Source organism: Bombina bombina, chromosome 9, assembly GCF_027579735.1.
Source record: "Bombina bombina isolate aBomBom1 chromosome 9, aBomBom1.pri, whole genome shotgun sequence".
Lineage (NCBI taxonomy): Eukaryota > Metazoa > Chordata > Amphibia > Anura > Bombinatoridae > Bombina > Bombina bombina.
In genome coordinates, this window is record NC_069507.1 from 107,774,492 (window position 1) to 107,795,781 (window position 21,290).

The 21,290-nt window shown below is 37.1% G+C and overlaps 1 protein-coding gene across 1 annotated transcript in view; it reads right to left on the reverse strand.

Moving 5' to 3' along the window:
• Window positions 1–21,290, reverse strand: part of PLCE1 (phospholipase C epsilon 1) — a 702,162-nt gene that overhangs the window by 37,915 nt on the left and 642,957 nt on the right. The window contains 3 exon segments of the mRNA XM_053692317.1: window positions 1,113–1,280; window positions 2,597–2,806; window positions 10,504–10,632. Coding sequence (XP_053548292.1) covers window positions 1,113–1,280; window positions 2,597–2,806; window positions 10,504–10,632 — 507 coding nt within the window.

The window sequence follows — 21,290 nt, forward strand, 5'->3', positions numbered from 1 at the left end:
ACACCACTGTGGGCCCAATATATAAAAACCACTCAGCCTTCACCAATTCCTGTGTTATTCTAGGAAGCTGATTTATTAAAACTCACCCATCTTTCTATTCTTTTAATAATCAGTCCAGTATTTTCTTCTCAAACCATAAAAACATTGCTTCGAATTTTAACAGACATTAAAGGGATATTAAACAGTGCTCCTTTGGTAGAAACAAATATGATAGCCAAAGTAAACATAAAACGAAACAGATTGTGTACAAATGAGCAAGTAACTTACTTGCAGAATTAACACTTAGCAATTCTCATTGTAGCCCCTGCCCCCAGTATGATAAGAGTGGAACATTTTTTAAATTTAAGTTTCATTCTGCCAGTTCTGAGCATGAACAAATCTGACTCCCTCTGTTCACTTAAAGGGACAGTAAACTCCAAAATGTTTATTGCTTAAAAATATAGATAATTATTTTACTACCCATTCTCCAGCTTTGCACAACAAAATTGTTATAGTAATATACTTTATAACTTTTAAACATTTACATTTCTGCCTTTTTGTAAGCCCCTACAGGCCACCTTTATATCAGAACATTTTTATAGATTTTAAGAGCAAGGCAATGCTCGTTCATGTGTGCCATATAGATAACATTGTGCTTACTCACGAGGAGTTATTCATGAGTCTGCACTAACTGTCAAAAATTATGTAAGTCTGTAAAATAAATGAGATAAGGAGGCAGTCTGAGTTTACTTAGATACAAGGTAATCACAAAGGTAAAGAGTATATTAATATAAGCATGTTGGTTGTGCAAAACTGGGGAATGGATAATAAAGTGATTATCTTTTTAAACAATAACAATTTTGGAGTAGACTAAAACTCCAACTAAACCAACTCTGGAAGTTTTATGATAAGCTTCCTGTAGATACCACAGCCTCCTTGTAGGACTCTGACAGGAAGTAATGGAAACTGCACAAATGAATATTAAAAAAATAATTATTTAAACAGATGAATAAAACATATCACAATGATTTATGTTAAGTATAAGCCAGAAGATATTTATGAAGCCTTATGACTTATATGCAAGTCTAAGTAGCATTAAAAAAAGATGTATAACATATCAGACATCCTTATACCTGTTGAATAACATCCTGCGCAGTACTGAATCGCAATGCTCGAATAACAGTACGTGGTTGTTCAGGAGAGACATCATGTACTTGGACAAAAAAACTTTCATCATCTGAATTAACAGCTAACTCCTTTTCCTCCTTCTCTTCTTGATATATATTCTTGTCATTCAAATTCTGGAACGAAAAATTACAAGGACAAACAATTTAGAAGTTTGAGTGCGCTTGTCTTTGCCTTCTGCATGAAATGAAACAGATTACAACCACTTAAAGGTCATTCTCTTGATGAAATACAACAGACTTCAAAGCAAAAATCTGTTCTGTAATTTCATAAAAGCAATTGACTTGAAATTAAGCAAATTTTCACCTTTTAACACAGCTGCTAATAATTCACTGCCTGGCTGCCACGCGTAATAGCTGACATCGCTGTTTATGTGAGTTTACAATCATGAAATCTTTTTTGCAGTACTTGATAACTGATTCAGACAGAGCATACCATTTTAAACAGTTTTCGTATTTACTTCTATGATCAACATTTCTTCATTCTCTAAGTATCTTTTGTTGAAAATCAGGGACAAAAGCTCAGGAGCAATATATGCAAGTGCACTAGATGGCCGCACTATTTCCTGCCACGTAGTGCTCCAGAAATCTACCTAGGTGTCTCTTCAATAAAGAAAACCTTGGAAACAAAGAAAATTTGATTATAGAAGTAATTTTTTTTTAATTGTTATGTTCTGTCTCAAAGAATAACCAGTGATCTGCACTGTATTGTATTGTATATTTTGTGTTTAAATAAAGCTGGTTTATTAAAAATAGTAATAATAATTGCTTACTCTGTCTGAATCGTAAAATAAACTTTTTGGGTTTCATATCCCTTTAACAACTCAGATAACTATTTTTGGTAGTTTTTGGGATGTACCAATTTTGAGCTTAAAGGGACAGTCTTCATGAGTGAGATAGGGCATGCAATTTTAAACAACTTTCCAATTTACTTTTATCATTCAATGTGCTTTGTTCTTTTGGTATTCTTTGTTGAAAGCTAAACCTAGGTAGGCTTATCTCAGTGCATTTGGACAGTTTTTCACAGCTAGACAGCGCACGTTTATGTGTGTCATATAGACGACATTGTGCTCCCGTGGAGTTATTTATGAGCCAGAACAGATTGGCTAAAATGCAAGTCTGTCAAAACAACTGAAATAAGGGGCTTAGATAAAAATAACTGTGGGAATGGGTAATATAAGGATTATCTATATTTTTAAACAATAGAAATGTCTGTCCCTTTAAGAGGTATTAATGACAGAATTGTGATCACTAAAAAAAAATACTTACAATAGCGGCAGAGGTCCATGAAATCGTTTTCTGGCAATTGCGATGCACCGCTTTTTTTGTACATATTATAACAGCACAGTACATTTAGATCAAGCATACATAGTAAACAATAAACAAAAACCTTTTGCAAAACATGAATATTTTCTGTTTTTAAATTAACATACTTCTTCTTGAGTTTTAAGAATGATTCTTCCCACATATCCTTCCTCTGGGAACCAACTATTCAGAATCTGAAGAATATCTTCCTCAGAACCAATAGCTCTCTGGAATGGCAGTTTCTTGCACTCATTTTTATCTTTAGATATGAAGCATTTTTCTTCCATCAAAAAATAGTCTGTGGGGTTTGCTTCATGTTGCTTTTTAGTAGCCATAATCTGAAAGGAAATAAATATTTCAAATAATTCATTAACAATTTTTACTTTTATAAATGTATTTATTAATTACACACTGATTATAAATAAGATAACGCTTTGCCTGACTGGCTGGACTTAATCTCTAATATAAGATCAACATGTTGTACGTGTAAATTTGCAATGGTTATGTCTATATCTGATTCTATGAGTAAGGTCACTTGCGAGCCGAAACGCGTAAGACAGCCGTCTGTAGGTCTTATGTCATGTCATTATTTCATTTGATTTGGGCTTTGGCTATATATGTAACACTATTTTTGGGCTTAATAAACAGAAGTTGGAGATTTCACTGGATTCCTCTTCCTTTCTGAATTTAGGTCTATATCTAAGCTACATGACAAACATAACAAGGTAGACAAAGGTAGCAGCGGTTAAATATCTTATTATAATTTCTTTCAACTACCTTTAACCCTTTAAGGACACAGCTTTCAGTTTGCTCAATTGTTTTATGACGGAAAAATTCCGTCATATGTCCTTAAGAGGTTAATTAGCAAAACTGGGTAAACTATGATATAGTAGCCAAGTTATGCAACTTTCAAACCTCAGTCTTTGTTCACACAAGCCCATGTAGGGACTACTAACATTGTTTAAAGGGGCAAGAAAGTCAAAATGAAACTTGCATGATTCAGTTAGAGCATGTGATTTTAAGACACTTTTAAATACACTTCTATTTTCAACTTTACTTAGTTTTTTTTGGTATCCATTTTTGAAAAACAATATGTACATATCCTTCACTACTAGGAGCCAGCTGGTGATTGGTGGTATTCAGCTACCTCTTAGTAGCGCATTGCTGCTCCTTCACCAAAGGATAATAAGAGAAAGAATCAAATTTGGTAATAGAAGTAAATTGTATAGTTGTTTAAAATTGTACGTTCTGTCTGAATCATAAAAGAACAATTTTGGGTTTTATGTCCCTTTAATGAGTCATAACTCCAAATGACAGGTGCACTATTTTGTTCTTTTGTTTGTTTGGGCAGGAGCACAATGATGGAACAGCACTGCATATTTAGAGGGATATGATTCAGAGAGAGCATGTTTTGTTTACTGCCGAATACGGACGTAGGAGGCTATTTTTGGTATTCATCTCTTTTCAGAGCCAAATATCCTCTAGCGCAAGTGAAACACACTAAGATCTGTGCAAAACCACACAAGAGGATATTCGGCTCCAAAGAAAGACGAATACCAAAACCAGCCTCCTACTTCCGCATTCGACAGTGAACAAAACTGCTAAATGCACACATCTTCTTTAAGGAGACACAAACAAAGCGTATTAGAAAGGATAAAGTATGAAGCAATGTTAGCACTTCCCTTCAGGTGCTCGCTGCCAGCCCCGGTTCTCCCAAACCGTGTATAGCAGCAGAAAGTGTTGAAAGTGGCGGCGCTCTGTCACCTCCAGGGAATCAAGCTGTCTACGTCTTCTGAGTCAACCTTGTTGCTTTCACCTCCAATATAAAAGAGCTCACAATAGTGTAGCAGATTTCAGACAATGTGGTAGGCGCACAAACTGGTTATACCCACGAGATTGCAGTTAAAATAAGCCTTTTATTAAAATCATCACAAAGGTGTCTTCAGGTGCAGCTTCAGGTTTTATTTAAAATACAGCTCAACGCGTTTCGGCTAAAAGAAGCCTTTATCAAGAGCATAAAGTAAAAACCATTTCTGGAACAAATGATAACCATTTGTTCCAGAAATTGTTTTAACTTTATGTTCTTGATAAAGGCTTCTTTTAGCCGAAACTTGAAATAAAAATAAAACCTAAAGCTGCACCTGAAGACACCTTTGTGATGATTTTAATAAAAGACTTATTTTAACTGCAATCTCGTGGGTAAAACCAGTTTGTGCGCCTACCACACTACCACATTGTCGGAAATCTGCTACACTATTGTGAGCTCTTTTATATTGGAGGTGAAAGCAACAAGGTTGACTCAGAGGACGTGGGCAGCTTGATTCCCTGGAGGTGACAGAGCGCCGCCACTTTCGACACATCTTCTTTCCAATTTACTTCTATTATCTAATTTGCTTTATTCTTTTGGTATCCTTTGTTAAAAGTATACCTAGATTGGCTCAGGAACAACAATGTACTACTGGGGGCTGTAGCTGCTGATTTGTTTCTACACATATATGCCTTTTGTCATTGGCTCAGGTAATGTATTCAACTAGCTCCCAGAAGTGCTTCTTCAACAAATGGTACCAAGAGAATGAAGCAAATATGATAATAGAAGTAAATGGGAATGTGGTTTAAAATTGTATTCTCTATCTGACACATGAAAAATGGCAGTACTTGATTTCATAAAATATAAAAGTGGAGTTGTAACATGACATCATATGTGTTAAATTAGAACAGAAAGTTCCAGCAATAGATAAAATACATCCCATGTGTTCTTAACTCACACACTCAATACATTTCCCTTTAGATCTATTTTTAAAAGTTAACAAGCAGACGTTATCTAATGCAATTACATACTCAGACATAAAAACATTTGCATACAATATATAATATATTATAGGGCAGATGTAGATGTATCTACACTGAGCTATTTGGAATTTTACAAATACATTTTAATATAAGAACATTTTTACTTTACAGTTTTCTTTACATCATAGTTAAATATAGAATCTGATTGGCTCTAATAAAGCCTATGGGGTAGATGCATTAAACAGCGGATGCTGCAATCTACCCCCGAAGCTTCCTGCTCGCCGGAAACTGACGTTAAGAAGCAGCGGTCATAAGACTGCAATCATCCTGATCTGATACGATCGGGTTGATTGACACCCCTACTAGCGGCCGATTGGTTGCGAATGTGCAGGGCGCGGCATTGCACACGCATTTCACCATAAATGCTTATGCAATTATAAATGCCAACAGCGTATGCTGTTGGTATTTAGCAATGTCAGACGGACATGATTCGCTACATCAAATAATGTCCGCCCGCCGTTTGATAAATCGGTCCCCATGTATCTCATATTTTTACTGTATTGTATGTCTTTAGCTTTAGGTATATGGTCCTGTGCCAAGTGGAACATAAATCGTTTTCTAGAAATATTTTAATGTCCACTCCTTCTCCTTTATATACATTCTTCCTGGCTTTAGTTCTATTTCTTCCTAGCCAGAGTACAGTGTTGAAGGATTTACCACACTGCAGGTCTCTCTCAAGTAGTGATATGTCAAAATAGATGCTCTCAAGAAGCAGTTTTCTGCAGCCCGTTTGGATGCTATAAACAGAGGCACACGTTTGTCTGGTAGGGGGCAGTTTGGAATCAGCCAGTGCTTTGGGTGATTTTCACATCAGGGGAGGTGGGGTGCATTTTGTACATGTTTAATCTAAACAGGCTAAATTATTCCACAAAAAAACTATCCTCTGCTTTAAAGAACATGCACTAGAGAACAGAATTCTGTTTGAGGTGCAATCCACACAAATATTCACTAGGTAACCATCATCTTAATAGCTTTATCAAAATATGGTTACACCTTCAAATATACCGGTGTTCTATCACAAGTCTAAATAGTTTCACCGTGACGTATGCGGCCAGGTATGTGATGATGCTGGCACGCATGCACATTTGGGGCAAAATGAGTGCAACAGCTGATGAAACGTCACAGGAAGGGACATGGTTCGCTCTTTTGAAAAATGTGGTCACTTAACAGAACACAGGCAAAAAAAGAATCACCTGGGACAAATGAAACACAAATATATAACACTTAGGGAAAGTTTACATTTGTGGTGTTAAATGTGAGACTCAAAGTGCTGAAGTAAAGTAATGTCAGCTTTTTCACTAGGTTTACATAGTTCCCTCTTCTGTTTTACAACTGAACGATAAGGTCATCGGAAAGGCATATGAAACCCACATTTTTATTTTATGATTCAGATGAAGCATGCAATTTTCAACAACTTTCTAATTTATTTCTATTTTCTTTGTTCTCTTGGAATCTTGTGTTGAGGTAAGCTCAGGAGCGTGCACGTCACAATATGGCAGCAGTTTCGCAAGAATGTTATCCAATTGAAAGAGCACTAGTTGGCATCATTATCTACTGACATGTAGACACCTACTTCAACAAAGAATACCATGGGAATAAAGCAAATTTGCTAATACAAAGAAAATTAGAGACTTTTTAAAATTGCATGCTATGTATGAATCACAAAATACATTTTTTGGTATTTCATATCCCTTAAAGTGTAACCCCACCCCTATTTTCATTTAGCGTTTAGCAATTTGGTACTTTTTATAAGAAAATGAACATCTTGAAGTATGTTGTTTAGCAACTCTAACTGTACGGTATAAAAGAATTGTTTTGCCATTGCCAACCTCAGCTGTGATCGACTCAGCTGCAATAGACACACAAATAAAAAGGATTTAATCAGGGCATGTTTCCGGGTGGCAGCCATGATGGTCGCTTATTTTAGAGGCTGAGGAGTCAGGCTTATATTTCTGCTGCATATAGCTCGACTATGGCACCATATATGATCGTGTGTGATATATTTTTCAACCACAGAATCTGCTGAACACTTTGACCTTAATTAAAACGCCAACTTTAGTCCTGAAGTACCGGAACAAGGAGGTACGCAGTAGTGGCCTTGAAAGAGACAGACCTTCATCTACCCCCCCCCCTTCCCGGGTGACCCCGGGTATAACAGCTTGTAAAGCTGTCTCCTTGTACCTATACCGACATTAAAATCATGGCACTCAAATTGCAACCTTTTGAAGAAGTAATTTGCAACCATCTAGAAGAGCATTACCAGTAACTATCCCGCCTGATCTCTAACAGCTTTAACACACAATTGCAATTCCATACAGCTGATGCAGTCGATCAACTGTTTATGGAGTCCCAGAACGTATGTACAGCTATTGATAAGGACTTGATCAACCCTAAATCTACACCTATAGCAGGTGCAAACCATACTGCTGATCCGGTCGGCACTAAAGGAGAGAACCCCAGAACACTTCAAACACCCAACTCCACAGTGGAGAATAGCAACAAACTTAGAACCGGGGCTGATCAGAGAGATAATCCTGAAAGAATACGGCTATCTCCAGAAAAACGATCTATACCGGCAAAGGTACACTGGTCTGGCGACAACATGACATGCCAGGAGATAGAGCATTATGGTATGAGACAGAAACAGCTGGTCCTAAATGTTCTTTTTGTGGCTAAGAGCTGGTCCTCTGAGCTGTCAGTATGGCGATCTACTCTGTCCGGTGGAACGATAGATCATCATGTTTCTCCTACTACTGGCGTCTTTCACAGCATATGGGAGCTGGCTAATACTTCTCAAGTGAGTCACTGCGATAAGACCGGTATCAGATGAAGCCCCAACACCGCATAGACACCGGCAATATGTATAATCAAAATACCTTGTCAAAAACTCCCACAGCTAACAGCTTATCTGTGACTATGTAGGATCATATTCCTTCTGTGCAGTTTTACCCCCATAAAGACTGCCTTTCCCAAATGATGGCGATTAAGCCTGATGTGTGGGAGACTCTGATACTTAATACAAATGTTTGATAACAGGCTTCTGTTGTGTCAGGTGTGCTTAACACCTCATTTATCAGGTCTAACCCAACATGAACCTAAATGTGTTTTGTCTGTATCTAGACTCGGAGCCGTTTTCCTTTTGCCCAAACATTTTCTGTTTACACTGTGAGTTTTCACTCTGTGTTGCTTGAAATATGTTTATCACCTCTGCCAGACCAATAGCTATCTACTGTTATTCTTTGCAGCTGGAATTTTAAATAAATATGGGTTTGATATATCTGGTTATAAAATTTTCATGGCCCGTAATTAAACTAAGAGATTTACCCTAAGATGACTGATCTATGTTTGCCACATATGTTAGACTGTCAGCTCGCTATTCGGCAGAGTGGTTTCCTTAGTCGATCTGGGATAAAGTTTACAGCATTATAAGAAATTCTATTAACAAAGAATTTATATAAAGTTAATGTTGTTAAATAGCATAATCTAGTCATTTAACTTACTGTCTGTTTAATAAGGAGAATTACAGAGTATGTGTAGAGTTCTGTTATGTGCTATAGAGAACTTTTTGTTCTTGTGTACTCAGGGGGCAAGGACGTTGAATTTACATAAGATACTGTTGTTGATTGGCAGAACTTAGTTTTTTTGTTTTTTTTTTGTGTCCGTTCACTAAGGAGATTCACTGAAGACAAATTGACCCTTGCTATATGTTACAGAATTTTTAAAATGTATTTTGTGTACTCACTAACCAATCCTCAAAAGTAACAACAGGGATTTAACAATTTCACATGGTCTGGTCGTAAGTCTATTCCACCCCTATCTCAATATTAAATAGCCTCTGAAGGTGGATGCGGTGCCATCGGCAGCCGAGACGGCAAGTTGCACCTAACCCTAGTTCAATCCTAGAAACCACCTTACTACCGTAATTAGATACAACCTTAGCTCTTTATTAATATTCAAATAGCATTTAATGCACCTAGCTACCTAGTTGAGCCATTCCCCTACATAATCACGTGGAGATAGTACAATGATGGCCTCTCTACTTATACTATAACTAGCTTAGATAACTAATTGTACTTGTATACCTTAATAGAAAACCTGAGCTTTACATTTATTTGTATAATGGGGCAAAATTTGGATTCTTATTTTGACATTTATTATGTATATTTTTTAATTTTTTCATTTTTGTTGGAATTGTGATTTTACTTGCCTGTTTTTTTTAATCAACCATTTAATTTATGTTTATGTCAGACTGATAGTATTCCAGGATGTAATATTTGATAATAGAAAAAAAACTTGGAAACCTTTTTAAAAATGTTATGCTCTGAATCACAAAATATTTTTTTTAGGTTTAATATTCCTTTAACACCACCATTGTAAATGTGGGCTGAATATTAAGCAAATAATTAAATACATATTAAGTATGCATGGGTGATAATACCAAATATAAAATAAATACACTATCTTAAAGGGATACTAAACGCACATTTTTGCTTTAATGATTCAGACAGAGCATGCAATTTTAAGCAACTTTCTAATTTACTCCTATTATCAAATCAAATTTTCTCTGTTCTCTTGCTATCTTTATTTAAAACGCAGGAATGTGAAGCTTAGAAGCCAGCCCATTTTTGGTTCAGAACCTGGGTTACGCTTGCTTATTGGTTTGCTAAATGTAGCTACCAATAAGCAAGCGCTATCCAGGGTGCTTAAACTAAAATAGTCTGGCTTCTAAGCTTTACATTCTTGCTTTTTAAATAAAGATAGCAAAAGAGCAAAGAACAATTGATAATAGTAGTAAATTAGAAAGTTGCTTAAAATTGCATGCTTTATCTGAACCATAAAAGAAAAAAATTGGGTTTAGTATCTCTAATTCTTTCCAGCTCAACCCAATATGTGCACTTTATAAACAGCCAAACTACCTACTATAAAAAGCAATTTATTTCTAAAGTAATTGCCTGAGATACTTCAGAAAATAGCGAACATATCATAGAAGTAGAAATTTATAATTTTCTAATAAAACACATGCTCACTTTAAGATAGCCTTAGAATATCAATAGATGCCAAATATGTCTCTGATAAATGAAAAACATTTTAAAAAAATTCATAAACACATTTTGTGATACATTAACCTTAATTTCATTGTTTCCATGATTCTTTAAATATTCTACTTTGGCAAGAATGTTCTTACATGGTCAAGAAGTTGTTTTGCAGTTGTTCCCGAATTAACATTAAATACATTGAATGGTTCTGGTCCAGGAATTCCATGTACCGTGACTTTAAACATATTTATTTCTCTTCTTTCTTCTGAACTGAAATACTTAAAGAAAAAGCAATACATAATCAGATTATTACTTGTTATATTACACATATACAGTAACAGGGCCGGACTGGGAATAAAAAGCAGCCCTGGAAAAATATGAAGCCCAGCCCTATTTTCTGTTGAGTCGGAAGAATGCACAGGCCCCTTTTCTCTCAAGGGGGATTACCGGGATACTCCTTTCCCAATATTTTTTTGAGAAATAAATTATATTACTTTGCATTAAATAAAAATGCCAGATTGATATTATATATGCACCCTAAAACCCAATTGCATCCATTAATCACCCCTTTAAATTGTAGCTTTCCAGCCCCAGCTGCTGCAGCCCACCGGGAAATCTCCTGGTATCCTGGTAGGCCAATCCGGCCCTGTACAGTAAAACTGTGATAACCAACTTCCTAGCACATGGGGGCCACAGTTCAATAGTTTAGAAGTCTTAAGGGCCACAAATACATTTATGGCTATTAAACAAACAACTAATATACGTCCAATAAATATCCAGTGACACAGGGACAACTTTAGTAAGGTTGCAGGGTACCCTCTGTCTGCTGTTCTTCCCTCCAGAGGTTACTTCTGAGTTGTGGTTACCCCAAAGCATACATTTTTAGTTTTGCTTTTCAATAAGGGCCACAAAACTATGACACACATTGCTAGTTCTGCTTTCCCCGAAGGGCCACAAAATATAGTTCCAAGGGCTGCCTGTGGGTCTCGGACCGCCAGTTGGCCATTTCTGCTGTAAAACATTAAAGGGACAAGAAACCCAACAGTTTTCTTTCATGATTCAAAAAGAGCATACAATTTTAACCAATTTTTACTTTAATTAGCAAATTTTCTTGATATCTGTTGTTGATAAAAAAACAAGCTCAGGAGCGTGCACGTGTCTGGAGCACTATATGGCAGCAGATTTGCAAGAATGTTTTCCATTTACAAGACCACTAGATGGCAGCACCTTTTCCTGTCATGCAGTGCTCCAGATGCCTACCTAGGTATCTATTCAACAAAGAATACCATGGGAACAAAGCAAGTTTGATAACAGAAATAAACTGGAAACTTTTTTCTTAAATGTTATGCTCTGTCTGAATCACAAAGGGAATGTTTGGGTTTCAATACATTTTATAAAGACATTAACCCTTTGAGTGCCCTTTGAGTGCTAAGCACTTTCCCACCTGGGTGCTAATATTTTCTAACGGCTAGATTTAGAGTTTTGTCGGTAACGACCCGCGTATCTAACGCTGGCTTTTTTCTGGCCGCACCTTTAAAATAACTCTGGTATTGAGAGTCCACATAAAGGCTGCGTTAGGCTCCAAAAAAGGAGCGTAGAGCATATTTAACGCCACTGCAACTCTCGATACCAGAGTTGCTTACGGACGCGGCCAGCCTCAAAAACGTACTCGTGCACGATTCCCCCATAGGAAACAATGGGGCTGTTTGAGCTGAAAAAAAAACCTAACACCTGCAAAAAAGCCGCGTTCAGCTCCTAACGCAGCCCCATTGTTTGCTATGGGGAAACACTTCCTACGTCTGCACCTAACACCCTAACATGTACCCCGAGTCTAAACACCCCTAACCTTACACTTATTAACCCCTATTCTGCCGCCCTCGCTATCGCTGACCCCTGTATATTATTTTTAACCCCTATTCTGCCGCTCCGTAAACCGCCGCTACTTACATTATCCCTATGTACCCCTAATCTGCTGTCCCTAACACCGCCGACCCCTATATTATATTTATTAACTCCTAATCCGCCGCCCACAACGTCGCCTCCACCTGCCTACACTTATTAACCCCTAATCTGCCGAGCGGACCGCACCGCTATTATTATAAAGTTATTAACCCCTAATCCGCCTCACTAACCCTATAATAAATAGTATTAACCCCTAATCTGCCCTCCCTAACATCGCCGACACCTAACTTCAATTATTAACGCCTAATCTGCCGACCGGAGCTCACCGCTATTCTAATAAATATATTAACCCCTAAAGCTAAGTCTAACCCTAACACTAACACCCCCCTAAGTTAAATATAATTTAAATCTAACACAATTAATTAACTCTTCTTAAATAAATTATTCCTATTTAAAGCTAAATACTTACCTGTAAAATAAATCCTAATATAGCTACAATATAAATTATAATTATATTATAGCTATTTTAGGATTAATATTTATTTTACAGGTAACTTTGTATTTATTTTAACCAGGTACAATAGCTATTAAATAGTTAATAACTATTTAATAGCTAAAATAGTTAAAATAATTACAAATTTACCTGTAAAATAAATCCTAACCTAAGTTACAATTAAACCTAACACTACACTATCAATAAATTAATTAAGTACAATTCCTACAAATAAATACAATGAAATAAACTAACTAAATTACAAAAAATAAAAAAATATTTACAAACATTAGAAAAATATTACAACAATTTTAAACTAATTACACCTACTCTAAGCCCCCTAATAAAATAACAAAGCCCCCCAAAATAAAAAAATTCCCTACCCTATTCTAAATTACTAAAGTTCAAAGCTCTTTTACCTTACCAGCCCTGGACAGGGCCCTTTGCGGGGCATGCCCCAAGAAGTTCATCTCTTTTGCCTGTAAAAAAAAAACATACAATACCCCCCCCCCAACATTACAACCCACCACCCACATACCCCTAATCTAGCCCAAACCCCCCTTAAATAAACCTAACATTAAGCCCCTGAAGATCTCCCTACCTTGAGTCGTCTTCACCCAGCCGAGCCAAATTCTTCATACAAGCGGAGCAAGAAGAGGTCCTCCATCCGGTAGAAGTCTTCATCCAAGCGGGGCAGAAGAGGTCTTCCATCCGATTGAAGTCTTCATCCAAGAGGCATCTTCTATCATCATCCATCCAGAGTGGAGCGGCAGCATCCTGAAGACCTCCGACGCGGAACATCCATCCTGGCCGACGACTGAACGACAAATGACGGTTCCTTGAAATGACGTCATCCAAGATGGCGTCCCTCGAATTCCGATTGGCTGATAGGATTCTATCAGCCAATCGGAATTAAGGTAGGAATATTCTGATTGGCTGATGGAGTCAGCCAATCAGAATCAAGTTCAATCCGATTGGCTGATCCAATCAGCCAATCAGATTGAGCTCGCATTCTATTGGCTGATCGGAACATCTTGGATGACGTAATTTAAAGGAACCGTCATTCGTCGTTCAGTCGTCGGCCAGGATGGATGTTCCGCGTCGGAGGTCTTCAGGATGCTGCCGCTCCACTCCGGATAGATGACGATAGAAGATGCCTCTTGGATGAAGACTTCAATCGGATGGAAGACCTCTTCTGCGCCGCTTGGATGAAGACTTCTACCGGATGGAGGACCTCTTCTTGCTCCGCTTGGATGAAGAATTTGGCTCGGCTGGGTGAAGACGACTCAAGGTAGGGAGATCTTCAGGGGCTTAGTGTTAGGTTTATTTAAGGGGGGTTTGGGTTAGATTAGGGGTATGTGGGTGGTGGGTTGTAATGTTGGGGGGGGGTATTGTATGTTTTTTTTTTTTACAGGCAAAAGAGCTGAACTTCTTGGGGCATGCCCCGCAAAGGGCCCTGTTCAGGGCTGGTAAGGTAAAAGAGCTTTGAACTTTAGTAATTTAGAATAGGGTAGGGCATTTTTTTATTTTGGGGGGCTTTGTTATTTTATTAGGGGGCCTAGAGTAGGTGTAATTAGTTTAAAATTGTTGTAATATATTTCTAATGTTTGTAAATATTTTTTTATTTTTTGTAACTTAGTTCTTTTTTATTTTTTGTACTTTAGTTAGTTTATTTCATTGTATTTATTTGTAGGAATTGTATTTAATTTATTTATTGATAGTGTAGTGTTAGGTTTAATTGTAGATAATTATAGGTATTTTATTTAATTTATTTATTGATAGTGTAGTGTTAGGTTTAATTGTAACTTAGGTTAGGATTTATTTTACAGGTAAATTTGTAATTATTTTAACTATTTTAGCTAATAGTTCTTAACTATTTAATAGCTATTGTACCTGGTTAAAATAAATACAAAGTTACCTGTAAAATAAATATTAATCCTAAAATAGCTATAATATAAATATAATTTATATTGTAGCTATATTAGGATTTATTTTACAGGTAAGTATTTAGCTTTAAATAGGAATAATTTATTTAATAAGAGTTAATTAATTTCGTTAGATTAAAATTATATTTAAGTTAGGGGGGTGTTAGTGTTAGGGTTAGACTTAGCTTTAGGGGTTAATACATTTATTAGAATAGCGGTGAGCTCCAGTCGGCAGATTAGGGGTTAATAATTTAAGTTAGGTGTTGGCGATGTTAGGGAGGGCAGATTAGGGGTTAATACTATTTATTATAGGGTTAGTGAGGCGGATTAGGGGTTAATAACTTTATTATAGTAGCGGTGCGGTCCGCTCGGCAGATTATGGGTTAATAAGTGTAGGCAGGTAGAGGCGACGTTGAGGGGGGCAGATTAGGGGTTAATAAATATAATATAGGGGTCGGTGGTGTTAGGGGCAGCAGATTAGGGGTACATAGCTATAATGTAGGTGGCGGCTCTTTGCGGTCGGCAGATTAGGGGTTAATTATTGTAGGTAGCTGGCGGCGACGTTGTGGGGGGCAGGTTAGGGGTTAATAAATATAATACAGGGGTCGGCGGTGTTAGGGGCAGCAGATTAGGGGTACATAAGTATAACGTAGGTGGCGGTCGGCAGATTAGGGGTTAAAAAAATTTAATTGAGTGGCAGCGATGTGGGGGGACCTCGGTTTAGGGGTACATAGGTAGTTTATGGGTGTTAGTGTACTTTAGAGCACAGTAGTTAAGAGCTTTATGAACCGGCCTTAGCCCAGAAAGCTCTTAACTACTGACTTTTTTCTGCGGCTGGAGTTTTGTCGTTAGAATTCTAAAGCTCACTTCAGACACGACTCTAAATACCGGAGTTAGAAAGATCCCATTGAAAAGATAGGATACGCAAATGACGTAAGGGGATCTGCGGTATGGAAAAGTCGTGGCTGAAAAGTGAGCGTTAGACCATTTTTTAAGTGACTCCAAATACCGGCGGTAGCCTAAAACCAGCGTTAGGAGCCTCTAACGCTGGTTTTCACGGCTACCGCCAAACTCCAAATCTAGGCCTAAGTTTTTTTAATTTTTTTTTAATGTTTGAAAACAAATTTTTTTAACTTTTTTTACAGACCCCCAAGACTTACACTGTTAGGTTAGGTTAGGCGATTACCTTTCCAACAGTGGGTCTTGGGGGTCTGTAGCTGCTTAGATGCCTGAGATACAGGCTTCTAAGCAGCATGCCCCCTCCTTCTATACTTAACATTGTTAAGTATAAATAAAGTTGCGCAGTGACGTCATCACGTCATTGCGCAGTGACGTCATCACGTCATTGCGCAGTGACGTCATCACGTCATTGCGCGTGACGTCACTGTGCATCACGTGAAGCCCCGGCGATGCCTATCACTCTACAGGCATGATCGCCGGGGTAGGAGCGGTTAGCAGCCCCCAGATCTCCCTCAAGGTGGGAGAGTGCTCATGATGGCTCTGAGCCGTCATTAGCACCAGAGTGAGAAACTCTGTGACGGCTCAGAGCCGTCATTAGCACTCAAAGGGTTAAAGGGACACTAAACCCAGTTTTTTTCTTTCATGATTCAGATAGAGCATGCAATTTTAAGCTGCTTTCTAATTGACTCCAATTTTTCTTCATTCTCTTGCTTTCTTTATTTGAAAAAGAATGCATCTAAGCAAAGGAGCCAGACAAATTTTGGTTCAGTACTATGGACAGCACTTGTTTAATGGTGGGTGCATTTAGCCACCAATCAGCAAGCACAACCCAGGTTGTGAACCAAAAATCGGTCGGCTTACATTACATTCTTGCATTTCATATAAAGACAGCAAGAGAATTAAGAAAATTTGATAAAGGAGTAAACTAGAAAGTTGCTTAAAATTGCATGCTCTATCTGAATCATGAAAGGAAAAAAAATGTGGGTTCAGTGTCCCTTTAAATTTTATTCATTGTTGCAACTAAACTAGACCATTGTAACATGTATTACATTTTTTTTAATTTTTTATATAAAAAGTGAGTTCATATGATGAAAAAAAATAAAGATTTTGTGTTTTTCTGCTTGTGGGTCATGTGACTGTCTACCAGTATGCAGCAGTTTTCTTTTAACCACTGAGCTTCTATCCCACAGACCAGTGGCACACTTTATATTAGTTCAACATAAAGTTGAACAGTTTTAATGTAACCTTTTTCATGCAAAAATATTTTAATTTGTTTAAATATTGCCCTCTCATTTGCATGATAGAAATGTCTTGAGTTTAATGTCCCTTTAGAGCAGAGATGGGGAACCTTGGGCCCCCAGATGTTTCAGCTCAACTGGACTTTAGAGTGCCTAAGCATCATGGGTAATGTAGTTCTGAAACAGGAGTGCCAAGGTTCTCCATCCCTGCTTTAGAGCATGCATGGTGATTTAAAACATTGGGAGTGGCCCCTATAACCAAATATGTGGTTAAATATTTAAAGGACATTGGCTTTACAGTTAGCGACCTTCTAATCTTGACACAAAGGTGTAGGAATCCAGCATAAAACACAGGGGAAGCTGGAATGTTGATTCTCTTCTGATCTTGGGCATTCTGAAATAATACTGCCATGGAAAATAACTGCAGTATTATCTTACAATTGGAATGTCACTAGCCTCTTTTTTGGCAACATTTTAAATAGAAACAGTTAGGGTTAACTTCTTGGATAATTAAATAAAGTTGCAATTTATTGCTTGGCTACACCGTGCTGCCAGGGTTGGTTCTATAATGGGACACGATAAGACCATGGGACCCGGCTATTAATTTATGAAGGTTCCCATAGGACAGCAGCACTCATCAATCTTTGTCAAATGTTCATATGTGTTCACACTCACTGATAACTGTAAAATGGTACTCAGAAGATTTACTATAGTTGTCACACTCAGGGATTACTAGATAGCATATTGTTACTGGCACACTTAGAGATTACTGTATTCTGATGATACATTAGATTGGTCATCAGAAGGTACACTCAGCACACTCAGGGATTACAATAGAATGGCATAGAGATAGCATATTGTTACTGGCACACTTAGAGATTACTGTATTCTGATGATACATTAGATTGGTAATCAGAAGGTACACTCAGGGATTACTGAAAATTTGTAATGAGATGTCACACTTGAGCTGGCACTCAGTCTGAGGCTCTACACCAAAACCTCCATATACACATATGTCAAAGTTCCCATAGACAGCAGCACTCACCAATCTTTGTCAAATGTTAACATATTTATTGGAATCTCCCAATGGTACAAGAATCAAGACAACGTTTGGGGTCTGTTGCCCTTAGTCATGTCAAATAACACTGAATAAAACACATAGTGCCTTTTATAGGCATGTGCAAAAAGAAGCCACACACCCCTTTTACAAATGAACTCTCAAAACTACTATAGCATTCACCAAGTGATACAAATTAGTAAACTACATTTTAAATTTGCAAAATTGCACATAAGAAGAAGAAGCAGAAGCAGAGAAGTGGTCAATAGTCAACATATCACAGACATATAGACAAATCAAGGTATTTATTTAATCCTATTGGATATATTGCTTCTAATTGAGAAATCCAAAAGGCCTCTTTTTATTTTAAATATAAGGTTCTATCACCTCCTCTCCTCAGGGGACTAATCTGATCAATTATTTGAAACTTAAGTTGACTAACGTTATTATGTCCTGCTAATAAAAAATGTCCAGCTTCTGTATTTTTTATATTTTTAGTGAGAATGTTAGATTTATGTTCTGTTATCTTATCACGGGCAATTCTAGTAGTCTAACCGATGTAACTCAGCCCACATGGGCATTAATTCATATATATGGCAACATTTGTATTACAAGTAAAAAAAACATTAATGTTAAACATTTTTCCAGTTCTTGGATGAAAGTGCTATTAAAAACAGACTTACATAACAGAAAAAAATATCATGGATGTTACCCTTGTTTGGGATGTTCTAATTGTAATAACACGAACAAAGGTAAATATTTTTTTCATCCAAGAACTGGAAAAAGGTATAACATTAATGTTTTTTTTTTTTTACTTGTAATACAAATTTTGCAATAAATATGATTAAATGTCCATATGGGCGGAGTTACATCAGTGAGACTACTAGGACTGTCCGTGATAGGATAACAGAACACAAATTTAACATTCACACTAAAAATATTAAAAATACATTAGCTAAACATTTTTTATTAGCAGGATATAATGTTAGTCAATTTTGAAATCATTGATCAGGTTAGTCCCCTGAGGAGAGGAGGTGATAGAACATTATATTTAAAACAAAAGGAGGCCTTTTGGATTTCCAAATTAGAAACATTGGGGTCGATTTATTAAGCAGCTGATGCTGCATCGACGCCCCATCATTTCTGGCCGTAAGACGCTGCTCTTTAACTTCTCTTCCACCTTTTAGGTGGCGGACTGAAATCATCCCGATCCGATCGGGATTATTGACCACCCCTGCTAGCGGCCATTTGGCCGAGAGTGAGCAGCATTGCACAAGCATTTCACCAGAAATGCTTGTGCAATGTTAAATGCCGACAACGTATGCTGTTGGCATCTAGAGAGGTTGAGTAACGAATCATGTCTGCTCGACCATTAATCAATCTACCCCAAAATATCCAATAGGATTAAATAAAGACTTTGATGTGTCTATATTTCTGTAATATGTTGACTATTGAACACTTCTCTGCTTCACTTCTTTTTTTAGATGTACAACAGTGTAGTTTTGAAATATGTGCAATTTTTGTAGTTTTGAAATATGTGCAATTTTGCAAATTTAAAATATATTGTACTAATTTGTATCACTTGGTAAATGCTATAGTAGTTTTAAGAGTTTATTTTTGCACATGCCTATAAAAAGCACTGTGTGTTTTATTCAGTCTTATTTGACATGACGTTGTCTTAATTCTTGTACCATTCGGAGATTCCAATACATTTCTGAACATCTGACAAAGATTTGTGAGTGCTGCTGTCTATGTGAAGTTTGACATAAGTGTATATGGAAGTTTTGGTGTAGAGCCTCAGGCAGATTTGCTCCACAGCTGACTCACATTGTGCTGGATTTTCATTGCTAGTAATCATTTATCAAGTACAGCACATGAGTACTAGTTTACAGTAATCCCTAAATGAGTGCCAGCTCAAGTGTGACATCTCATTACAAATTTACAGTAATCCCTGAGTGTACCTTCTGAGTACCAATCTAATGTAAAGTGTGCCAGTAACTATATGCTATCTTGTATTTCCTGAGTGTGACAACTATAGTAAGTCTTCTGAGTACCATTTTACAGTAATCAGTGAGTGTGCACACTCCAGTAAATCTTCTCAGAATGAGTTTCAGCAATCCCTGAGTGTTCCAACTCCAGTGTGTCTTCTCAATGGCATTACAGTAATCCCTGAGTGTGCCAGCTCTAGTGTGTCTTCTCAATGACATTACAGTAATCCCTGAGTGTGCCAGCTCCAGTGTGTCTTCTCAATAACATTACAGTAATCCCAGAGTGTGCCAGGTCTAGTGTGTCTTCTCAATGACATTACAGTAATCCCCGAGTATGCCAGCTCCAGTGTGTCTTCTCAATGACATTACAGTAATCCCTGAGTGTGCCAGCTCCAGTGTGTCTTCTCAATGACATTACAGTAATCCCAGAGTGTGCCAACTCTAGTGTGTCTTCTCAATGACATTACAGTAATCCCAGAGTATGCCAGCTCTAGCGTGTCTTCTCAATGACATTACAGTAATCCCTGAGTATGCCAGCTCCAGTGTGTCTTCTCAATGACTATACAGTAATCCCTGAGTGTGCCAGCTCTAGCGTGTCTTCTCAATGACATTACAGTAATCCCCGAGTATGCCAGCTCCAGTGTGTCTTCTCAATGACTATACAGTAATCCCTGAGTGTGCCAGCTCTGGTGTGTATTCTCAATGATATTACAGTAATCCCCGAGTATGCCAGCTCCAGTGTGTCTTCTCAATACTACTTTATAGTAATCCCTCAGTGTGACATTACAGTAATCCCTGAGTGACATTACAGTAATCCCTGGCGTGTGCAAACTTTAGTGTAACTTCTAAGAATAAATATATAGTAATCCCTGAGTGTGACAGCTACATTATGCTTTCTCAATACCAGTTTGCAATAATCCTTGAATGTACCAGCTATGGTACGTTTTCCAAGTTAATTATAATCTCCAGTAGAAATTACAAAACTTAATATTTATTTTACTTAAAACTGAACCTATATGTAGTCTTTTTTGTAATTATTTAATATTAGTTATATATGCCAAAAATATGTCAAAATAAATATTTTACTTGTTAAGGGCTGTGACTTTTTTTTTTAACCCAGAGAATCATCTTAAATTAATCATGAATACGAAACAATTTAAAAAGCTTGACATATTTTAGAAAAAGATTATATTATCTCTGCAGATTACTTATCTTCCTTATCTTATCTTTGTGCGGATTACTTGTGTCACATAAGATCAGGATTTGATAATCCCAGGATCCACAGATTCTAAAAAATGTACTGGCTGGTTTACAATGCTGTTTATCTGTATAAAAACATCTCAATATTTTTGTTGGCTTCTAAATTTGACATC